Raw genomic sequence first — 18,026 nt, forward strand, 5'->3', positions numbered from 1 at the left:
CATTCTTGAACTAATAGATGTCACCATGAAACTTTCCCAGTCGATTATAAGATTTTTTTTTTTTGTATTACAAGCATTCTAGATGTTTAAATACGCAAATTAAGGATTTATTTTTTTGCTAACTTTCGGTGGATTAAACAGAAATATATGACAAAGACAAAGTATAGTAAAAATAAAGACCTAAATGTTTATACATCGAGTTGTAGGTTAGGGTAACCTTAACCCGCAGAAAGGGGCCGTCATATATTTCCCATCTGAGCTACAGATCAGAACAACTTTCTACATTCTACAAGATTCACCTGTCACAATATTGCTTGATGAACCAACACAAGAATACACATGCTTCTGCATTATCTCCGCTAGGCATGAGCCTGGAGGAAGGTTGTGTGTTTGGTAATGTGTGTGACTGATTATGGGTCTGTCCACAGCTAATTCTGCTGCTGCAAACTGCATACTAGCTATGGCTGCATGCTCAAGGACCTCTCGTGGTTGGAGTGACTCACACGTTCTCAGAACAGCTTTTACAATCGATTTTCTACTGCAAATGACGGCCTGCTGACTTTCTTACGACCTCCGGCCAATAGGGGACGCTAGTGAAAACTAGCGTCTCTTATTGCAGACACACCTGACAGTGATGTGCACTTGGTGCACCTTTTTAGTTTTGGCCTGTGTTTTCTTCTTTACGTTTTGGATGATGTTTTGCATGATGTTTTGCATGAGGTGTGCATGATCCAAACCAGACTATCCACAATAATAATAACTTGATTAACCAATGATATTGCTGTTGTGATTAATTTGCCCACTTAAAGCTCATTTCAATTCACAAAGCCTTAAGGCAATGATATTTTACACGAGTTATGGAAGTAGAAGAATACCTTTTCTAATAATAGGGGAAGACGCTGAGAAGCGTCAAAGATGTCCATGAAAGAAATAAAGCATGCGATAGAGGTAGTCTTCTTTTATATTCATTATAGTTGGAAATGGTTGCAGATGATTTTTCCTGGCCACCTTTTCATCTATGTCACATGCAGCCATTATTTGATTACATACATCTCTTGTAAGATAAAACAACTCTCCTTTTCATTACAGAATATTAAAATTAAGGTAACATGTTTTTTATTTCAAAATGGATACAAACCATTCAAACAATTAGTACTCTCATTGGATTTTTTTCATCACAGTTTTTCTTGAGGGACTTAACATACACCTGCATCTAAAACTTCATGACTGCTGCCAGATCTTGCAGATGTTTGGTTGTTCAACAAAAACAATTTTTTCTTTATAAATGTCTCGTCTGAAGCTTTGTAAGTCATGTACTTTCTATATCCTGTTGGACATTATCCTAATGTTGAGTCTTCTGAAAAACGATCTGCTATTGGACAGTTTCAGCTTCTTCTTCCAATCCTTGTTCTTTTTTGGGTAGACAGTGTCCCAGCTGTCCTCCTCCTCATCTCCTAACCAGGGCACCCAGGCCCCTCCATTCAGGTGGGGGTCAGCCCTTAGATCCTCTGATGGGTACCTCACTGGCACCGCAGTGCGATTGTAGGATACCAGTCTAGCCAGAAGCTCTTTCACAACATCTGGTCTCTGCTCAGAAAGATCAAAGCGTTCGTAGGGATCTCCAGAGATGTTGAAAAGCCAGATAGATTTCAGGGGTTCAGTGTGGCGCTCCAGGTTCCACCAGCTGCTTGGGAAAGCCGACAGCATCTGTGGTGGTGTCCAGTCTCCGTAGCCGGGGTCTCCTGTGAGGAGTTTCCAGTCTCCAGCTCGTATGGAGGCCTGAACAGCTGTATTCCAAATCCCATATCCTTTCTGCAGGGAGCCACTGCGTGCATGGTTATACAGAGGATCAATATTGTGGAGGATCTCCAACCTAGGTGATTCTTTCCCCTCACTGATGGCTTCCCAAAGATCATACCCATCTACCCCCTCTGTTAGGGACTCATTGCCACCTGCTAATCCCACCAGTGTGGGGTACCAGTCTGTGATGTGCACCAGGGCTTTACTCACTCTCTTCTTCTTCCTCAACAAAGGGCTGTGGACGAACCCCAGACCCCGAATGCCGCCTTCCCAGTAGGTGCCTTTACGTCCCCTGAGCGGCCAGTTACTGCCACCAGACAAAGGTTGCCCACCGTTGTCTGTAGAGAAGATGATGACACTGTTTTGGTAGTAACTGTACTTGCGAAGAGCGTATGTTATATTGTGTACTGCCTCATCTACAGCTGACACCATAGCAGCATATTTCCTGCGTGCCACATTTTCCATCCCACGGTACGGGTAAATGTACTCGCGCGGAGACTGCAAGGGTGTATGAACAGCTTGGAAAGAGAGAAATATGAATAGTGGCTGGGACGGAGGATCGTGAGTTGCCAGGATCCTGCGAACTCTCTGTGTGTAAAGATGCGTGGAGTATTTGCCCCCCTGACCCCATGCGACCGACTCCCCTTCATGGAGGTCGAAACCACACCGCCCGGGGCCGTCACAGGAGTTGTACGTGTAGTAGTTCACACTGCCCGTTAAGGAGCCAAAGTATGTGTCGAAGCCCCGGCGAGTGGGCAGGCACTCCTTCTTGTAGAATCCCAGGTGCCACTTGCCAACCATGTGGGTGGAGTAGCCGAGCTCCTGCAGCCTCTGGGGTAGGGTGACCTGGTCAAAGGGCAGGCAGTTGGGCTGGCGGGGCCGGATGATGGAGTGCTGCAGGCCAGTATGAATTTGGTACCTGTAGGGTTAATGATTCAGAAAACTGTCAGAAGGTCAAACATGTTGTCCATAATCAGATCCTTAACTAATAGTTAGATAAGTACACACAGGAGGATGGGACAGGAGTAATAGAAGATAAGGGTGATTGCATAGTTTCCTCCTTGATACTTAACAAATGTTAAAGAGCTTTGTCTGAAGCTTTTTTATACAAAATATTGAATAAAATATTGAATACATTTACAATGCAATATTTTACGATACAATTAAAATAAACAAGTAAAATGCACAGTGCTTACAGGCGTATTGCCAGGGTTAAATGTGGCAACAGCAAAAAAACATCCTTAAGAATAGCATATCACTCTCAGATCTCATATTGTTTTTTAGACAACCCTATCTAATTTCACCTCGCAGTGCAATTTCAATTATATGTGTCAAAAAAAAGAAAGCCACCAGCAAAAAACATTTTACCTGCCGGTGATGAGCTGACTGCGGGAGGGCGTGCAGATGGGCTGGATGTAATAATTCTCCAGCTTCACTCCATCTGCAGCCAGTTTATCCAGCGCCGGTGTTCTTATGTCAGAGTTGTGATAGCCGATGTCGTTGAATCCCTGATCGTCCGTCATGATGAAAATGATGTGAGGAGGTTGTGGAACGGGAGACCTGTCAACAAATATTTGATCCGGCTCGTTCTCCACCTGGTTAGGACTCATTAGGTCCCAGGTCAGGTACCCGAGGCTGAGCAGGCTCATCATAGAGAACCCGGTCAGAGCTGTCGTTGCCATGGTTCTTGTGACACTTTACGTCAGTCAAAGAAGCAAGTGTTCAGTATATCGTCAGTAAATCATTGTGCAGTGAGGTTGAGAGTTAACAAATATATAACTCATCAGGTGTTTAAATAAGTGGTCCAGTGGTCCCTTAAATGCAGTCCAGCAATCAAGAAAAGCTACACCTCCTCCATCTTCACTGCTCTCTAAACTGTTTCAGCCTCCTTTGAAAACATTCCCGACTGGTCCCATTAACTCCGCCCCTTTGCCTTGCTGCCTCATTAAAACAACATCGGCCCTCTACCTCCCAAAAACACACGGAAATACATCTGCGACATCCACGTGGTAAAAGTGAGTTTATAGCTCATATGAGATCTTTTGTGGTATAATTTAATACATCTCGGCAGTAGGCAGGGATATTTCTGCGAGATCTGGATATTTATCTGAGAAAAAATCTTTTGCTCCCTTCAGTGTAAAAGCAGCTTCAAACATGAAAGCAGAAAACACTTTCACCATCCTCTTCATTCATGCCATTTCACGGAAATTTGAACTCATTCCCATCCAACGTCTTTTAGCAGGGGATGACAAAGACTCCACAGAAAGACCCTCACTCAGAAAAACATGGTGTGTGTGTGTGTGGGGGGGTGGGGAGATTTGAGTCTCTGGGCAGCGACGAGGCCTAACAGATACAGTCACAGACACTGTTCCCCACTACCCTCCCTGCACTCACGAACACACTCTTATTATTCCTGCTGTTTTATGAGTGCTGCAGACCTGAGGAGAGAGACAGAGCAGGCTTCGCACACTCTGATAGCATCTCCAACCGAGTCTCAAAGAACCACTTTACAAATCATCTTGCGGGTCAAGAGAAAGCAGCAGGACTGCCCCGCCTCAACTCACACATACTGAAGAATACGTACTTGGAGAGTTGTGGACCATACAACAATTAATGCAGAAAATATAACAGTTCATGTTAGTTGTGCAGGAGGACATGTATATTAGAAGATGATTTTTAAGCAACATAGTTTATACTTGGAGTAGGTGACATGATGTAACATTATGTCTTTCAAGATGGTCACAATGTCAATGTTGCCCTAAAATCCTTCAGTGACCTGGTCAAGACATGTTGAACCTGGACCAATCTTTCCATCTCTCACTGTGGCAAGCCATAGACACACTTTACATCTACAATACAACATTTCAACCCGAGATATTTCGACCAGATGGCCAAATGTGGTGGTTAGACAGGAAGGCCCAGACTTATAAAATGAGAACTATCAACCACTATTGTGGTTTAATGGAGCACGTTACGTTGTACATGCTGTCAAACCATTTGAAAAAAAATGCATTGGGACAATATCGGACTGAAATTATATAGTCTAAATGATACAATATTGATTGTGTTGACCCAAATATTTTTCAAAACCTAAACCTAAATCTGGTTCGTTGAGGTGAAACATGGCCTCAACACACTGGAAGGTAAAACATCACACCTTGCAAATGTTTCAGAGAGACTTGTGGGCATGAGGCCGCGGGGCTGCCAAAGGAAGTATGAGCCTGCCGTAAAGAGCATCAAGCTGTGGCCGGAGATGTTTGCCCAGCAGCAGCCGAAAATCTTTGGAGCGGAGCATTTGAGTTTACAGCAGATCAAGCTTGGAAAGAGAGAGAGAGGAGAAAATGATTGAGGTGCACCTGGAGTTTTACACCCTGGTGTTTATTTATGTAGTTTTCCTCGAGGGAGCAGCTCGGACAGATGAGCGTTATCACAAACAGCGAAAACCGGAGAGACGTTGTGCAACTGAGGGACTGGATAGTAACCATCATGCTAAGGTCACGATATGGATGGGGACTGTGGTGTGTGCGGTGTCAGGAAAGTAAGAATCTCCCGGTCTTTCAACCGCCACAATCATGAGACGTGACTCATCTGTTTACTGTTGGTCAGAGGCAGCTTACCAGGTCAACAACATGTCAACTCACAACCAGCACCACTACGCAGACAATACGCGCACACTGACACAAACCGACACAAACACACACAAATATTAACACAAGTATGTGCCTGCACACTTGTCACACTAAAGTATGAAAGATGTTGATAGGTTGATACCACAGACATATTGCATTACATCGCACATTTGCTCATCCTTATTTAAACTGTCATTTTGCCAAAATAAAGAATTCAACCGAAAACCAAGAAATTGTTTTATGACAGTATTTATGGAACATGTTACCTTACAATTTTTGAACAAACAACATATTTGGTTTTTAACGGTTATTTTCAGTTATTTGTTTGTCATAACTTTTCTTAGGCTGCTTAATTTCAAAATGAGTTTAGAATAAAAAAAATATTTATGAGCATTCTTGAAAACCACAGCTGTCATATTCCCGTAACAGCATGATTCAAACACGGTAAACACTTATGTCAAGAAGAAGAAGAAAGTCCCTTTCCTTCAATGAACCAGTCAATCTGAGTTGCTTTTGACCCATTTGTGTCTCAGTGGAAATTTAAGTTTAAGTCTGCTGATCACATTCTCAGGCTCTTAGTTATTTCTCTTTCATCACTTCATCAGTCTCTCCTGCGTTCTTCTGAATTACTTGATATGAAATAGGCGTTTTTAGAGTGAGGTGGTGGAAACTTTACTTTAGAATGTCTGTGATTGTGTTGTGGACATCTGTGGTGCTGGTTGTACATTACACTTCAAGAGAACTTCAAGAGTTCATTGCTTCACACTAGACATTAATAAAGCAAGTTTGAATAAAGCATAAATAGGCTATTCTAAACCTTTGACCTTTTCTCTTGTCTGTGGTTACGTTCTCTTCCTGTTAGATCAAAAGTATAAGCTTGATGACTAAAAAGCATGAGCAATATAGAAGCACATGTGTTTTTATCTCCAAAGACAAGGTTTAACCAATTTTAAATCTCGAAACAAATACACAGAAATGCAGACAAACACGCTTAGAACCTCTTTTTACTTGTACGTCACTTTCCAACCAGGTTCTAGGCCTTTTTTCTGGGGAACCAAGAAATACAAGAATAAGTTGAAAGGGAAGCAGGATCTGCTGCTGCTGCTGTTGCTCTGTGTCGGCACCAGATGTTGGCTTTGGCTAAAGGAAGAGGCGCAGTTACTGAATACGGCTGCTCCCCTTCACCATGAACACTACCTTCTTTCTAATCAACGAAGCCCTGCCAGTAAACCTGCACATTACTCCCCCTCTTTGCCCAATTTTCTAATCTGAGTAAGACTGGATGGAGGTTTTCTTTCTGCCTGTGCGCCGACCGAGAGCAAAAACCTTCACTTCAATAGGTCTTGTACAAAAGTGCCTTTGTTGCTATCATTTTTGTCAACATCAGTTCATCAAGTCTGGGCTGAATAGGTCAAAGGAGGGAATGACTTTTGCCCTACAAAAGTAGACCTATACAAACTACAGAAGCTCAGAAGAAAAATTACTCAAAGTTTTTAGGCTGGCTGGAAAACTGAAACAGAATAAACCTTTTGAATGTCTTAAGGTTGATTTAAAATGCCAAGGGAACATACAGGCCAATTTAAAATGCAGATGAGTGCAGATACGATCTGTTTTTGGATTATCTTCTTAGTGGAAAGTGCCATATCTGCAAAATCTGTACTTTCAGCTCTTTAATTCAAAGGAGCAGTGTCGGATTTAGGGGTTCTATTGCCAGAAATGGAAAATGTCAAGTAGTCTGTTTCTCTGTGAGTGCTGCGAGTGGGTGTTTTGTTACAGCTAATTTAAAAAGATGTTTTCACAGCATTTATACATATGACAATATATACGGTTCTCAAAAAGTCTGAAATCAGGACTGAACTCAATTTTGACCAAAATATGAGTCACTCAAATCAAATAAATATAAGCTAGTAAAAGCACAACAAAGTAACAACTAATCCCATTCTATCATATTTGGGACATAACTCTCTCTCTTACAGGGGAAGTGGTTTTCTGTGTACCAGATTGGCTTCAACAGCCCCACCCTCCACTATGAGTACATTTGCGGGGAAAGATACAAGCATACTAGAAAAAAAGAGTAAGAGTAAGATGTGTTTAGATCAGTGCAACACTCAGTTGTCTCCTCTCTCCGACTCCACACATCATGACGTACCAGGTGGGACCTCAATTCAGGGCTACAGCGCTGGAGTCAGCCCCAAACTGAAGGTGTATTTGATTTGGCTCTTGTGGATCTGCAGCAGCACCTGGGCAGGAAGACCAGACACAACACTTCATTATGATCCTACAGTAGAGCCACATGGATGAACATCCGAAAGGGACCCAATGAGCAATCACTCTGGGACTTAGCTGACGGGTTCTTGAGTTTTATAATGGCCTAATCATTCATAATCCTTTATCATAAGATGTTATTATCTTGAAATTTTCTCCCCAAAAAAATGTTTTCACTGCTGTTCAAAGAGGCAGGTTGTGACACATCAAAGGTCCTCAGGAATAACAAATCTAACCGGGTGTAGTTGTAGGTAATTAGCTGCCAAGTGAGCGCAGACACGAGCAGCTAAATGTGTGGAATGTAAAGTCGATTTATTTCCCCGTGAAACAGAGTGCCATTTACAAGGGTAACCTGTACAAATATTTTGTTTTCGACATGTCATCAAAGTCGAGGGAAATGCCCTGCTTCTTTTTTTTGTGCTCAGGGATGTAATGTTATTTGGCCTCCTCTGTCTCTCTGATAACTTTACCTCTCTCTCTAAATAGCTATTTAACACATATCCGTTATTACTTCAACATATTGTGACATTTTGACAAAAGTGGGCTGAGGATTTATTACATTTACAATTTTATAAATTGTTATTTTTCCATAAAACCTTGGTGGTCTGTCCCATTAACACAAATGGGAACTGAGTCAGCCCCATAACCAGCTTGTTTTGCCAAATCGGTGGCATGTGTGTGTAGAGTGTGTATTTAGGGTCGAGGGTTTGTGGGAGATGGCGAAATCCAGCTCAGTGAGACCCACTGAGCACTGACGTTGAGTTTTGGACTACACACTGCTTTCCTTTTCTGGTTTTTATCCATGAATAGGACTCTTTCAACCATTTGCTCCTGCTGACCCTCAGCTTACCCAATACTCTCCTCCAGTTTGACCTAAGGTCTCACCACCATCCCTCTTGGATCCACTGCGCAGTCACCTTTAGTTTCTTCCCATACCAACCAGTCAGAAACAACGTATGCTTTTATTTAAGTGCAGTGCCTGTTTGGAGTGGACTAATTCAAAGGCCACTAAAAGTGTTCATTGTGGGGTAATCAAGAACCACTCGTAGTGGAGAGGGGGTAACGTTTGTATAGATTAGATAGTTTCAAATCATCCAGACCTTGGCTGTTTTCATGGGATGTGTGTCTTTCATGAGACAGGATATAGAACTAAACTGAAATTCAGCAAAATCAAATAAAAGTTATGAGCTTAAAAGAAATATTAAGAAAGAGAAAGCGTCTTTGTCAGTTGGTGGGAATGCCTCAATAAAATACTGGGGCCACCGTGATATTCTGATTTTAAAAAAAAGCAACTCCTGATGAAACTGCACGAATAGACTGACAGACAGAAATAGCCTAAAATAACTCAAACAAAAAGGCTTTCCAACACAATAACTTACAAGGACATCTTATATTACCACATGAATAGTTTATTTGAAATACAAATAGTTTGCACGGACCACCGCCAGCTTGTGCCGTGACTGAACGGAAGCTGTTTCGCGGAAAAACTACAGCCCCCATGATGCATTGCAGCTCTAAACGGAACCACATCCTAAGTGCAGAGTTCATTGTGCTCGCATGCGTGTTTTAGCGGAGTAGCAGTTTCTAAGAAGTGTGTGGCCATGTTTAATATGAAACTACTGTTAAGTTAGTCGCTACTTCTGCGTGTTTCTTTGTCTCTGTGTGTCGAACATGTCCGTGAACGCAACAAAACCCGAGCTGACCCAGCTGATTTACCGCCATTTGAAGGAGCATGGTTTCCACTCAGCCGCAGATGAGCTACAGAGGCACAGCCCACAGGTCATCTCACACACATATACAAAACTAGTATATCCTCCACATATCATCCTACATGTTATTATTCATGGGGACATTGATAAAAGAGTTTTTATAGTGTAATACGTGTGCTTTTCTACGCGCTTTCGGTGTTAAGTCCCATACTCTTCTTTGCAGTAGTTTGCAAGTTACTAGTCTTTTTTTCGACTGTATTTTTTATTCTTTTGTGCAATTATAATTTGTATGAAAGTGTCCGTAAGAGCTGTCAACTCGCCAGAACCTAGTAATATTACTGGTGATACACTAATGTATTACTTTCGTATGCTTTTTCTGCAAAATGTTTGTCCTAAAAAGATGAGTCATAAGTCCTGTTCCAGTAAGGCTATCAACATTAGGATTACATGTATTAGAATGGGCCCCACATAATAAACTGCCAGATCAACAAAGGATTTGATGTTTTGGGTTTTCAGGTTGAGGCGAACACACCTGTATCATTATTGGACATTTACAGTTTGTGGTCGAAGTAAGTAAGATTCCTCAATTTACGTGAATCAAACATATCAGTTTGACTTTGTCGGTGGTGATGATATGTGTGCTAAATATTGTTTCTTTTCCCACCAGTGACTCAAAAGAGAAGACACAGCCAAATTCGGCCAAGGACTCCAGTTTTGAAAGGACACTATCTAAAGGTATGACTGTTCTTTCTTTTCTTAAAATAGATGGATGATCCTGATGTCGCAACCCAAAACACCTATCCAGACTTTTCCCCTTCTACATGCAGTACTTGAAGTTGTGCTGGAGGTCGCTACCCTTAAAACTAACATAACGCTGCATGGAGAGGGTCCAATTCTTTGTGTGTGGCTTGATTATTAGAGCAAATTGCATTTTCATTTTTGAATCCTGTCAAGACTGGTGATGTGGATGGCTGTTCAGGGGTCTGGAGCTGGAATAACTTGATGCAGTGTTCAAGGCTCTCATTTATAACTGAAACAGGGCCTGAAAAAGGCATACGCCACTTCCCACGCAACAACATGATCTAAAAAAACAAACTTGACAGGAGAATGTGCACACCTCCATGGAAACCTTGACCCGTGTGTACGCCCTTTATGGAGACAGGGTAATTGGTGACACAGATGGTGAGGTGGTGAATTGAAGCCAGATTGTGGAAATAAAATGTGAGAGGAATAATTATATCTAAAATTATTCCTCTCACACATTTCATTTCTCTTCATATCACACTTTAGACCTACTTATAGATCCTGTGAAAACATTCTTACCAGCAGTGTTATTATGAGTCCTAATTATAATGCAGGCCAAGTTTCACCTACTATCGAACTTTCATTTTCCAAATGAAATCCACGGTGGGGATATTTCTGATTGACACGTTCATTTTGGAAGCAATCAGTCTGACGCTGTTAACATGTAGTGGTGACACTCGTAATGTGTAATGCTGCGTGATGAATGCACTGTTAAGACTACGTGGATGGAAGGATTAGCAAGGAATTACCTCACTCAACAGCAACTCACTTTATAAGTCCAAATGATTATTTTTCTTGTTCTTCCCCTCGGTAGTTGTCGTGATTCATCGTAAAGAACAATGGTCAGCTGGCTCATTCTATGCGTCGACATTGATGAGGTGCTTTGCATTCACCATTTATGGTTGAAGGTCAGCGTGTAGAAGGGCATGAGACAGATCCATGTGCACACATTTGCAAGTTGATGTGGAATTTACAAAGGGAAATTGGGCACTGGCAGGTGTGCGCAAGGTTTTATAAAACGGAGCACTTTATAGCCCATATACCTACATTTCCTCATTTGGTAAACAATTAGTGTGAATCATGTTTTATAAAACGAGATCACTGATCACATTTGGATTCCTACCAAGTTTTAGGCTGACTTTGTTTTTCCTCCTTTCTAAAAGATTCAAAGATGTACTGTTTCTTATTTAGTGCTAAGTGAGAATACAAAGGGAGAATTGATTGTCTGGATGTGTAATTGAATGCATGCTAACCCATTCTACACACTATTTCTGTCCAGCCAAGCTAAGGAAAATGGACAAACTTGCTATCAAAGCAAAGAGACCAAAAAAGGTGATTATTTAAAAGTTTTCATTTTTTTAAAGCAACATTTTAGCAACGTGAACTAATCTGGTTCATGTTTGATAACTTTACTGATTGGTCTGTTTTCTCTTTTCTAATATTTTAGTCTGTGTCAACTAAAAGGAAAAAAAGTGATGGAAAACCTGAAGAAAATGTCACCAAAGCAAAAAAATCAAAGACTCATGCAAAAGACAAGGTTGTGGCTGCTGGAGGAGGTGATTCAGACTCTGACAGCGGTCTGGATGTAGAAAAATGGAAGAAACTGCTCTTGCAGATGACAGGTAGGTGTGTAAGAGAAAAATATCATTGAGGGCATCATTTGCATGCAAGGGAAGGATGAAATGATGAGGAGAATCCCCATTTTACATGCATTATTTCCATTCTGCGAGACAAAATCCCACTTCATCAGATTAAGCTACTGATAAAATGTCCAAAGCATGAAAAACATTTACATATATAGACCAGGTGTTTTTCACATTGTAAAGGATGAAGGATGGCTTAGTGGTGTACATGGTTGAAGATGAGAAAACAGTAAACTTAAAAGGAGAAAGACAACCTCCCAAGAACAACTTCGCCATGGGAAACTGTGATGTCATACTAACAGAGCGGTGTACAGTAGCTGTGTGGCTGTTTTCTTTTACACATTTAAGCCCCCTTGCCATGTTTTTTCAATGTCTTCACCGTGTTTACTCTGTCCACAGAGTCCGACATAGCCAAGATGGACACCCTCAATGCACTGGACTCGTCTGCACCACCACCCATAAAAAAGAGAGTGGGGAAATCCCGTGCCAAGCCTCCCATAAAAAACAACACTCCTGTTAAACAAAATAACCAGACAGTTGGAAAGAATGAAATGGTGGAGGAGAAAGCCATGACAAAAACATCAACAAAGACATCCAAGAAGAGCAGGCCAAAAAAAACTGCACCTGAGACCTCCTCTGCCACCCTGACCCAAGCTCCAAATGTCACCACCGTAGAAGACAGACCAGGGACACCTAGTCAGACACTAAAGAAGAAGAAGAAGAAAAGGAAAGCTGTGACTCCTAGTAATGAAAACCCTGATGAGGCAACGTCTGAGCCCATGACGACAAAGAAAAGGAAGAAGAAGAAGACTGAAAGCAAGGTGAAAGAAAAAACACATGACACTGGTGGAGATGGAAAAGACAAGGGCAGTCAAGAGGAGAAGCAGACTGAAGTCAAAGAGCAAGAGATAAGAGATGATGAACCTGCAGAGGAGAAGAAGAAGGCAAAAGGAAAAAAGAGAGTTGGCAAAATTAACAAAACTGAAGAAGTAATGGAGAAGAATGAAAATGGAGATGTTAATAATCAGAAAATATCAGAGCCAATAGTGCAAGAAAAGAAAGTCAAGAAAAAGGATCAAACTGAAAGTGAGGAAAATTCAGAGCCAGTGACTGATGAAAAGAAAGCAAAGAAGAAGAAAAAAGAGATTGCTAACAGTGAAAAAAATTCAGAGCTAGTAGCTGAAAAAGTAAATGAAAATTTAGAGCAAATGGCTGATGAAAAGAAAGCAAAGAAGAAGAAAAAAGAGATCGCTAACAGTGAAAAAAAATCAGAGCCAGTAGCTGAAAAAGTAAATGAAAATTCAGAGCAAATGGTTGAAGAAAAAAAAGCAAAGAAGAAGAAAAAAGAGATCGCTAACAGTGAAGAAAATTCAGAGCCAGTAGCTGAAAAAGTAAATGAAAATTCAGAGCAAATGGTTGAAGAAAAGAAAGCAAAGAAGAAGAAAAAAGAGATTGCTAACAGTGAAGAAAATTCAGAGCCAGTAGCTGAAAAAGTAAATGAAAATTCAGAACTGATAGTTGAAGGAAAAAAAGCAAAGAAAAAGAAAATCAATAACAGTGAGGAAAATTCTGAGCAAATAGCTGAAGAAAAGAAAGACCAGATAGTTAAAGAGAAGACAAAGCAGAACGCTGATCATAATGAGGCAATGTCAGAGCTGATGGCTGAAGTAAAAACAAAAACAAAGAAATCCGAGTGCAGTGACAGACAGGAAAAGCTGGAGCCGAATACTGATAAGAAGAAGAAGATAAAGGACTCATTATTGAAAAATAATGACACACAGCCTCTAGTTCCACCCAACCCTGGGACATCAAGTCCTGCAGCAAAGAAGAAGAAAGGTAAGTAGATAGATTACACTTTATAATTTAAAAAAATGCAATGTTGAAAATGTTTTTTTGAAAGTTTGTATTCACTTTTTCACTTGTTATTCTGTCAGAGAAAATCAAGTTGAAATCAGCTGAAGTCTCAGATCCCATCCAAGACTCTGCAGCAACACAAACCCTCTCAAGTGATGCCGCCCCCCACAAAAAGGTATCGCAGTACTCTTCACCTACTCTTGTCAAAGCTCAATAACATGTTATCAGTTTTAGCACGAGAGGATTATTCTTTAGTTAGGTAGATCTCTTTTTTAATTCACTATTCTGCAATTCTTTACAGAAAAAGAAACCCTCCACAAGCACAGAGTCTTGAAGATTTTTGATTCTTCATCCGATCTGCAGGACCAAGGCAACACATCCTGTCTTTCTCATTTCTAATCATATTTTAATGGTTAAAATGAAACTGAGAAAATATATTTTTGTATTTTGGAACATTTTTTTCATTTGTTTTGTGTACCACAGTGTGTGGCATACTTTGCTGTATTTTTTTGTATCCGATTTTGCCATTTTAATGGCATGACAATGTTAAAGGGATTAATAAGTGATTGTTTTATGGACTAGATGGTCCCACTTAAAATGTTCATTTGCTTGAACAGAGAAGTATGTCTCACTTTCTCTTTCAGCCTCAGGACATTTTCCCACGACAGTCCTACATTTTAATGTGTACTAAACATATACCTACTGACTCAGCCAATCAGGGGGCGAATTATGACATCACACAAACTTTTTTTTACAGTTTTATATTTATTAAAAACTCTGGAAACAATTTGAACGGTCATTTTGTTATTGGGTGTTTTTTTTAAACGTTTGATAAAGATTTAATGAATGCATTGTAAATACGTCTTTTAATACAAATTAAACTCCATATGTCCTTTAAGCCTGTGCCTATCTGGAGTCTTAAGTATGTGGACAGAGAAGATGAATGCAGTGTGTTCTGTTTTACTGTTAAGTAGCCTATATTCACACGTGTTTGTCAGTTTGGAGGCGCTGCAGCAACTGCCTGAGGTCTATCAAAGGGGCTGAGGTCCACAAGTTTCCCCTTGGGTATAAATAAAGTATACATCTATCAAAGGACGAAAAACTTCCATTTGTAGTGAATGTGATTTCATAATTCACCTTTGTTCGTAGCGACTGTTCCGGGATCGTGGTCCCTTTACAGTTTTTTCCGATTGCTAAACGACAGTGGGCACAACTGGAGTCACATGTGCAAAACTCTAACTACAGTCTGCACAGCAGCAGTTCATGGGGACCAAACTCTAGTTCTTTTTCCATTGCTTGAACACAGTTTTCAAAACTCCACACACTTATCACATGACTTTAACCACAACCTGCACAACAGTGTGGATTTACAGCACTTTGTTCAAACGCTAACACACTGCTGTCAAAACTGTGAACCACACATTCAAAACGGAATAGATTTCAGCCTTGTGCCTTTCAAACACTGCTGATTGCAATTTCAGCTGGAAGGCGAAGCAGGTGTCTTGTTTTAGACTTGTTAGTGAACACACACACACACACACACACATATATATATATATACATATATATATATATATATACATATATATATATACATATATATATATATATATATACATATATATATATATATATACATATATATATATACATATACATATATATATATATACATGTATATACATATATATATATACATGTATGTATATATATATACATATACATATATGTATATATATATGTATGTATATATATATGTATATATGTGTATATATATATATATATATATGTGTATATGTATATGTATGTATATATATATATGTATATGTATGTATATATGTATGTATATATATGTATGTATATATGTGTATATATATATGTATATGTATATATATATATATATATATATATATATATATATATATATATATATATATATATATATATGTAGAGCTCAGAAAGACTCATTTTGGAAATGGAACAAGGAAGACTGGTTCGTGGAGGGAGAAAGGTGGCATTCTTATTTGCCTATGTGCAGGACTGAAAGCTACAACGACAGATGCTTTATATATATATTTATTTCTGACTGGTATCTTCTACAATAACATGTACATTAAATAATCAGTGAGCTCGCGCCGCCTGTTGTAAACCTCCAACAATGCGGTTCCTTAATACACTGCATTTGTCATACCCCATACATGTCTGACTGCACTCTATCGCCTGCTGTGACACTCCAACATGGCAGCTCCAGTTACACTCACTGCGCATGTGTCATACTCTCGCGCCATATCGGTTAAACCGCACTCTAGCGCCGCCTGCTGTACCACTCCAACATGGCAGCTATTTGGTCACATATCTACCAACGTTAGCTTCATTAAATAGCCTCTTTGATCAAATAACTGACATTGTTTTGGGAACCCTGTGGCTGTCATTGACCTCGCCGTAACCAAATGTGGCGGTTAAACAAAGTTCGTCACAAAGCTGGCCGGCAAGGCGACAGTTTGGAGGAACTGAAATTAAAGAGACGAGAGCATGAGAAATGTAAGTTAAGTTAAGCTGCCGTATGTTCACCAACGTCGTGTAATTTATGAGTGTAAACGTATCGATTATGCTAACTAGCTTGTTAACAGGTCATTGTAACGCAAACATTCGGTTCGTCAAGCATTGAGACAACGTTTAGCTAAGTTAAGTCGTCCTGTAGAAAAAAGGCTGTTAACATCAATGTGGTTAAGTTATGAATAATACGGAAAAGTTACCTCACCTGTAAGCGCTCGTTACAGCTTTATCAACCTAACGTTAACTATGTTGCATTTTTTTTTCATGTCATGGTTGTTGCCCCTATAAACTGCACCAATAAAACATGGGGGAAGTGAGGATTCCTTTATAGATAAGCGAGAAACATGTCAATTAACATAAAGCATGAATTTAACCCCACTTTCCTTTATTCATAACACACATATGGACCATGTGTCAAACCACCATGGGCACATTATTTAATATATAGAGGAAAGACACAAATACAATTAACGTTAGATGTCTCGTCATGTTCAAACTACATCCTCAACTTACATCATCCAGCTACTGTGACATCATCCTTCACAGGTTATTTGACATATTACTGGCTTTAAAAGTATCTTTGCACTAAACAGTAGGTTGGATTGGCTACCCTCTCTTTCTCTCAGATGACTGAAGCAGAAGGTGAAGTGATTTTTGTCTGTGTTAAATGTTGTAGCACTGAGACAAGCCCGCAGAGACAGGCATCTTGTGAGCAAGAGACTCCTGCTTAATGATGAGGACCAGCCAGAGGTCACTATGGACACTAACTCGGGAGAACAGGTGAGACAGACAATCATGAATTATACTTTGGTAGGTCCAGTCAAACTTACCATCTGAATCTGCTCCTCGTTCATAGGACGTGGTCAGTTTGGTCCTCAAACTTCAACACAGTGGGCCTGGAAGGGAAGCGCACCTGAAAGCTTTGAGTAAAGTTCTCCGCGACCCATCAGCACAGCTCACCTTCATCAAGTAGAGTGATAACTTTTGTTGTCATATCAAACGTGATATTACATTCCATTATTGACATGCATTTCTTCAAATCTCATGTGTTGTATTGTGTCTGTGTAATAAAATGTCCTCCCTGTAGGCAGGAGAATAGCATGCATCTTCTGGTTGGCTTCCTCACTGGCTCTGATGCTACTTGCCGCCTGCAGGCTGTTCGGTGCCTTCATGAGCTGTCTCACTCTCCCCACACCAACGTGTCACCAGTTTGTCTGCCTGCCACTCCCTACCTGCTCACCTACCTGTCTGGCCAGAGCACCAGGTTCACTGTGAGTACTCTCTCATACCAGGTGAAGTGTAAAATGATCACCTAATCATGCAGGGGATTTTAACTTCCGATATGTGTATGTTCATGTGTACGCAGGAGCTGTGTCTATACACGCTTGGTAATTTATGCCCAGACAGCGATATGGTAAAAGAGAAGCTCCTGGCCCAGGGAATCATACCAGCTCTGGGCAACTGCATAGAGGTAAACTCACCTGTAATACCACCTCAGTCACACCTATATCTTTACTGTGCTCTGTTAATATGTGAGTAAATCTTTAACAAATAATAATAGTTGAACCCAAATATTCAACTATTTGGTTATTTGTTGGTTGGATAGGTATCCAGGTTTCAATTTGGGTATTTGGATATTTTATTCTATTATTTTAATTGAACACCTTATGATGGTAAACATGCACAAACAGATAATTTATAGAGTTTTTGAAAATAAACTAAATAAAAATCTAATTTGTATCGTAGCTCTGAACTGGTGCCACACA

General features: G+C 40.2%; 3 protein-coding genes across 3 annotated transcripts in view; 2 read left to right on the forward strand and 1 right to left on the reverse strand.

The window, feature by feature from the left end:
- Positions 1–1,320: 1,320 nt before the first annotated feature.
- Positions 1,321–3,488, reverse strand: LOC137795528 (arylsulfatase I-like). The gene is made up of 2 exons (XM_068593063.1): positions 3,169–3,488; positions 1,321–2,719 (listed from the first exon to the last, which is right to left on the reverse strand). Exons 1-2 carry the CDS (start codon positions 3,480–3,482, stop codon positions 1,321–1,323), a joined length of 1,713 nt encoding a protein of 570 aa, XP_068449164.1. The 5' UTR covers positions 3,483–3,488.
- Positions 3,489–9,247: 5,759 nt separating this feature from the next.
- On the forward strand, positions 9,248–14,497 carry LOC137798793 (cylicin-2-like). The gene is made up of 8 exons (XM_068595750.1): positions 9,248–9,473; positions 9,920–9,972; positions 10,071–10,138; positions 11,487–11,539; positions 11,655–11,829; positions 12,250–13,686; positions 13,785–13,879; positions 14,006–14,497. The coding sequence occupies exons 1-8, from the start codon at positions 9,366–9,368 to the stop codon at positions 14,036–14,038; spliced, it is 2,022 nt and encodes a 673-aa protein (XP_068451851.1). The 5' UTR covers positions 9,248–9,365; the 3' UTR covers positions 14,039–14,497.
- A 1,539-nt stretch (positions 14,498–16,036) lies between these two features.
- The window catches only part of tmco6 (transmembrane and coiled-coil domains 6), a 5,226-nt gene continuing 3,236 nt past the window's right edge, over positions 16,037–18,026 (forward strand). Inside the window, exons 1-5 of the mRNA XM_068594219.1 lie at positions 16,037–16,245; positions 16,937–17,040; positions 17,117–17,229; positions 17,348–17,531; positions 17,627–17,731. Coding sequence (XP_068450320.1) covers positions 16,155–16,245; positions 16,937–17,040; positions 17,117–17,229; positions 17,348–17,531; positions 17,627–17,731 — 597 coding nt within the window. The 5' untranslated portion in view covers positions 16,037–16,154. The remainder of the gene's footprint in view (positions 16,246–16,936; positions 17,041–17,116; positions 17,230–17,347; positions 17,532–17,626; positions 17,732–18,026) is intronic.

Source organism: Clinocottus analis, unplaced genomic scaffold (genome assembly GCF_023055335.1).
Source record: "Clinocottus analis isolate CAN_PGR_092001 unplaced genomic scaffold, fCliAna1.0.p SCAF_10, whole genome shotgun sequence".
NCBI classification, from domain to species: domain Eukaryota; kingdom Metazoa; phylum Chordata; class Actinopteri; order Perciformes; family Cottidae; genus Clinocottus; species Clinocottus analis.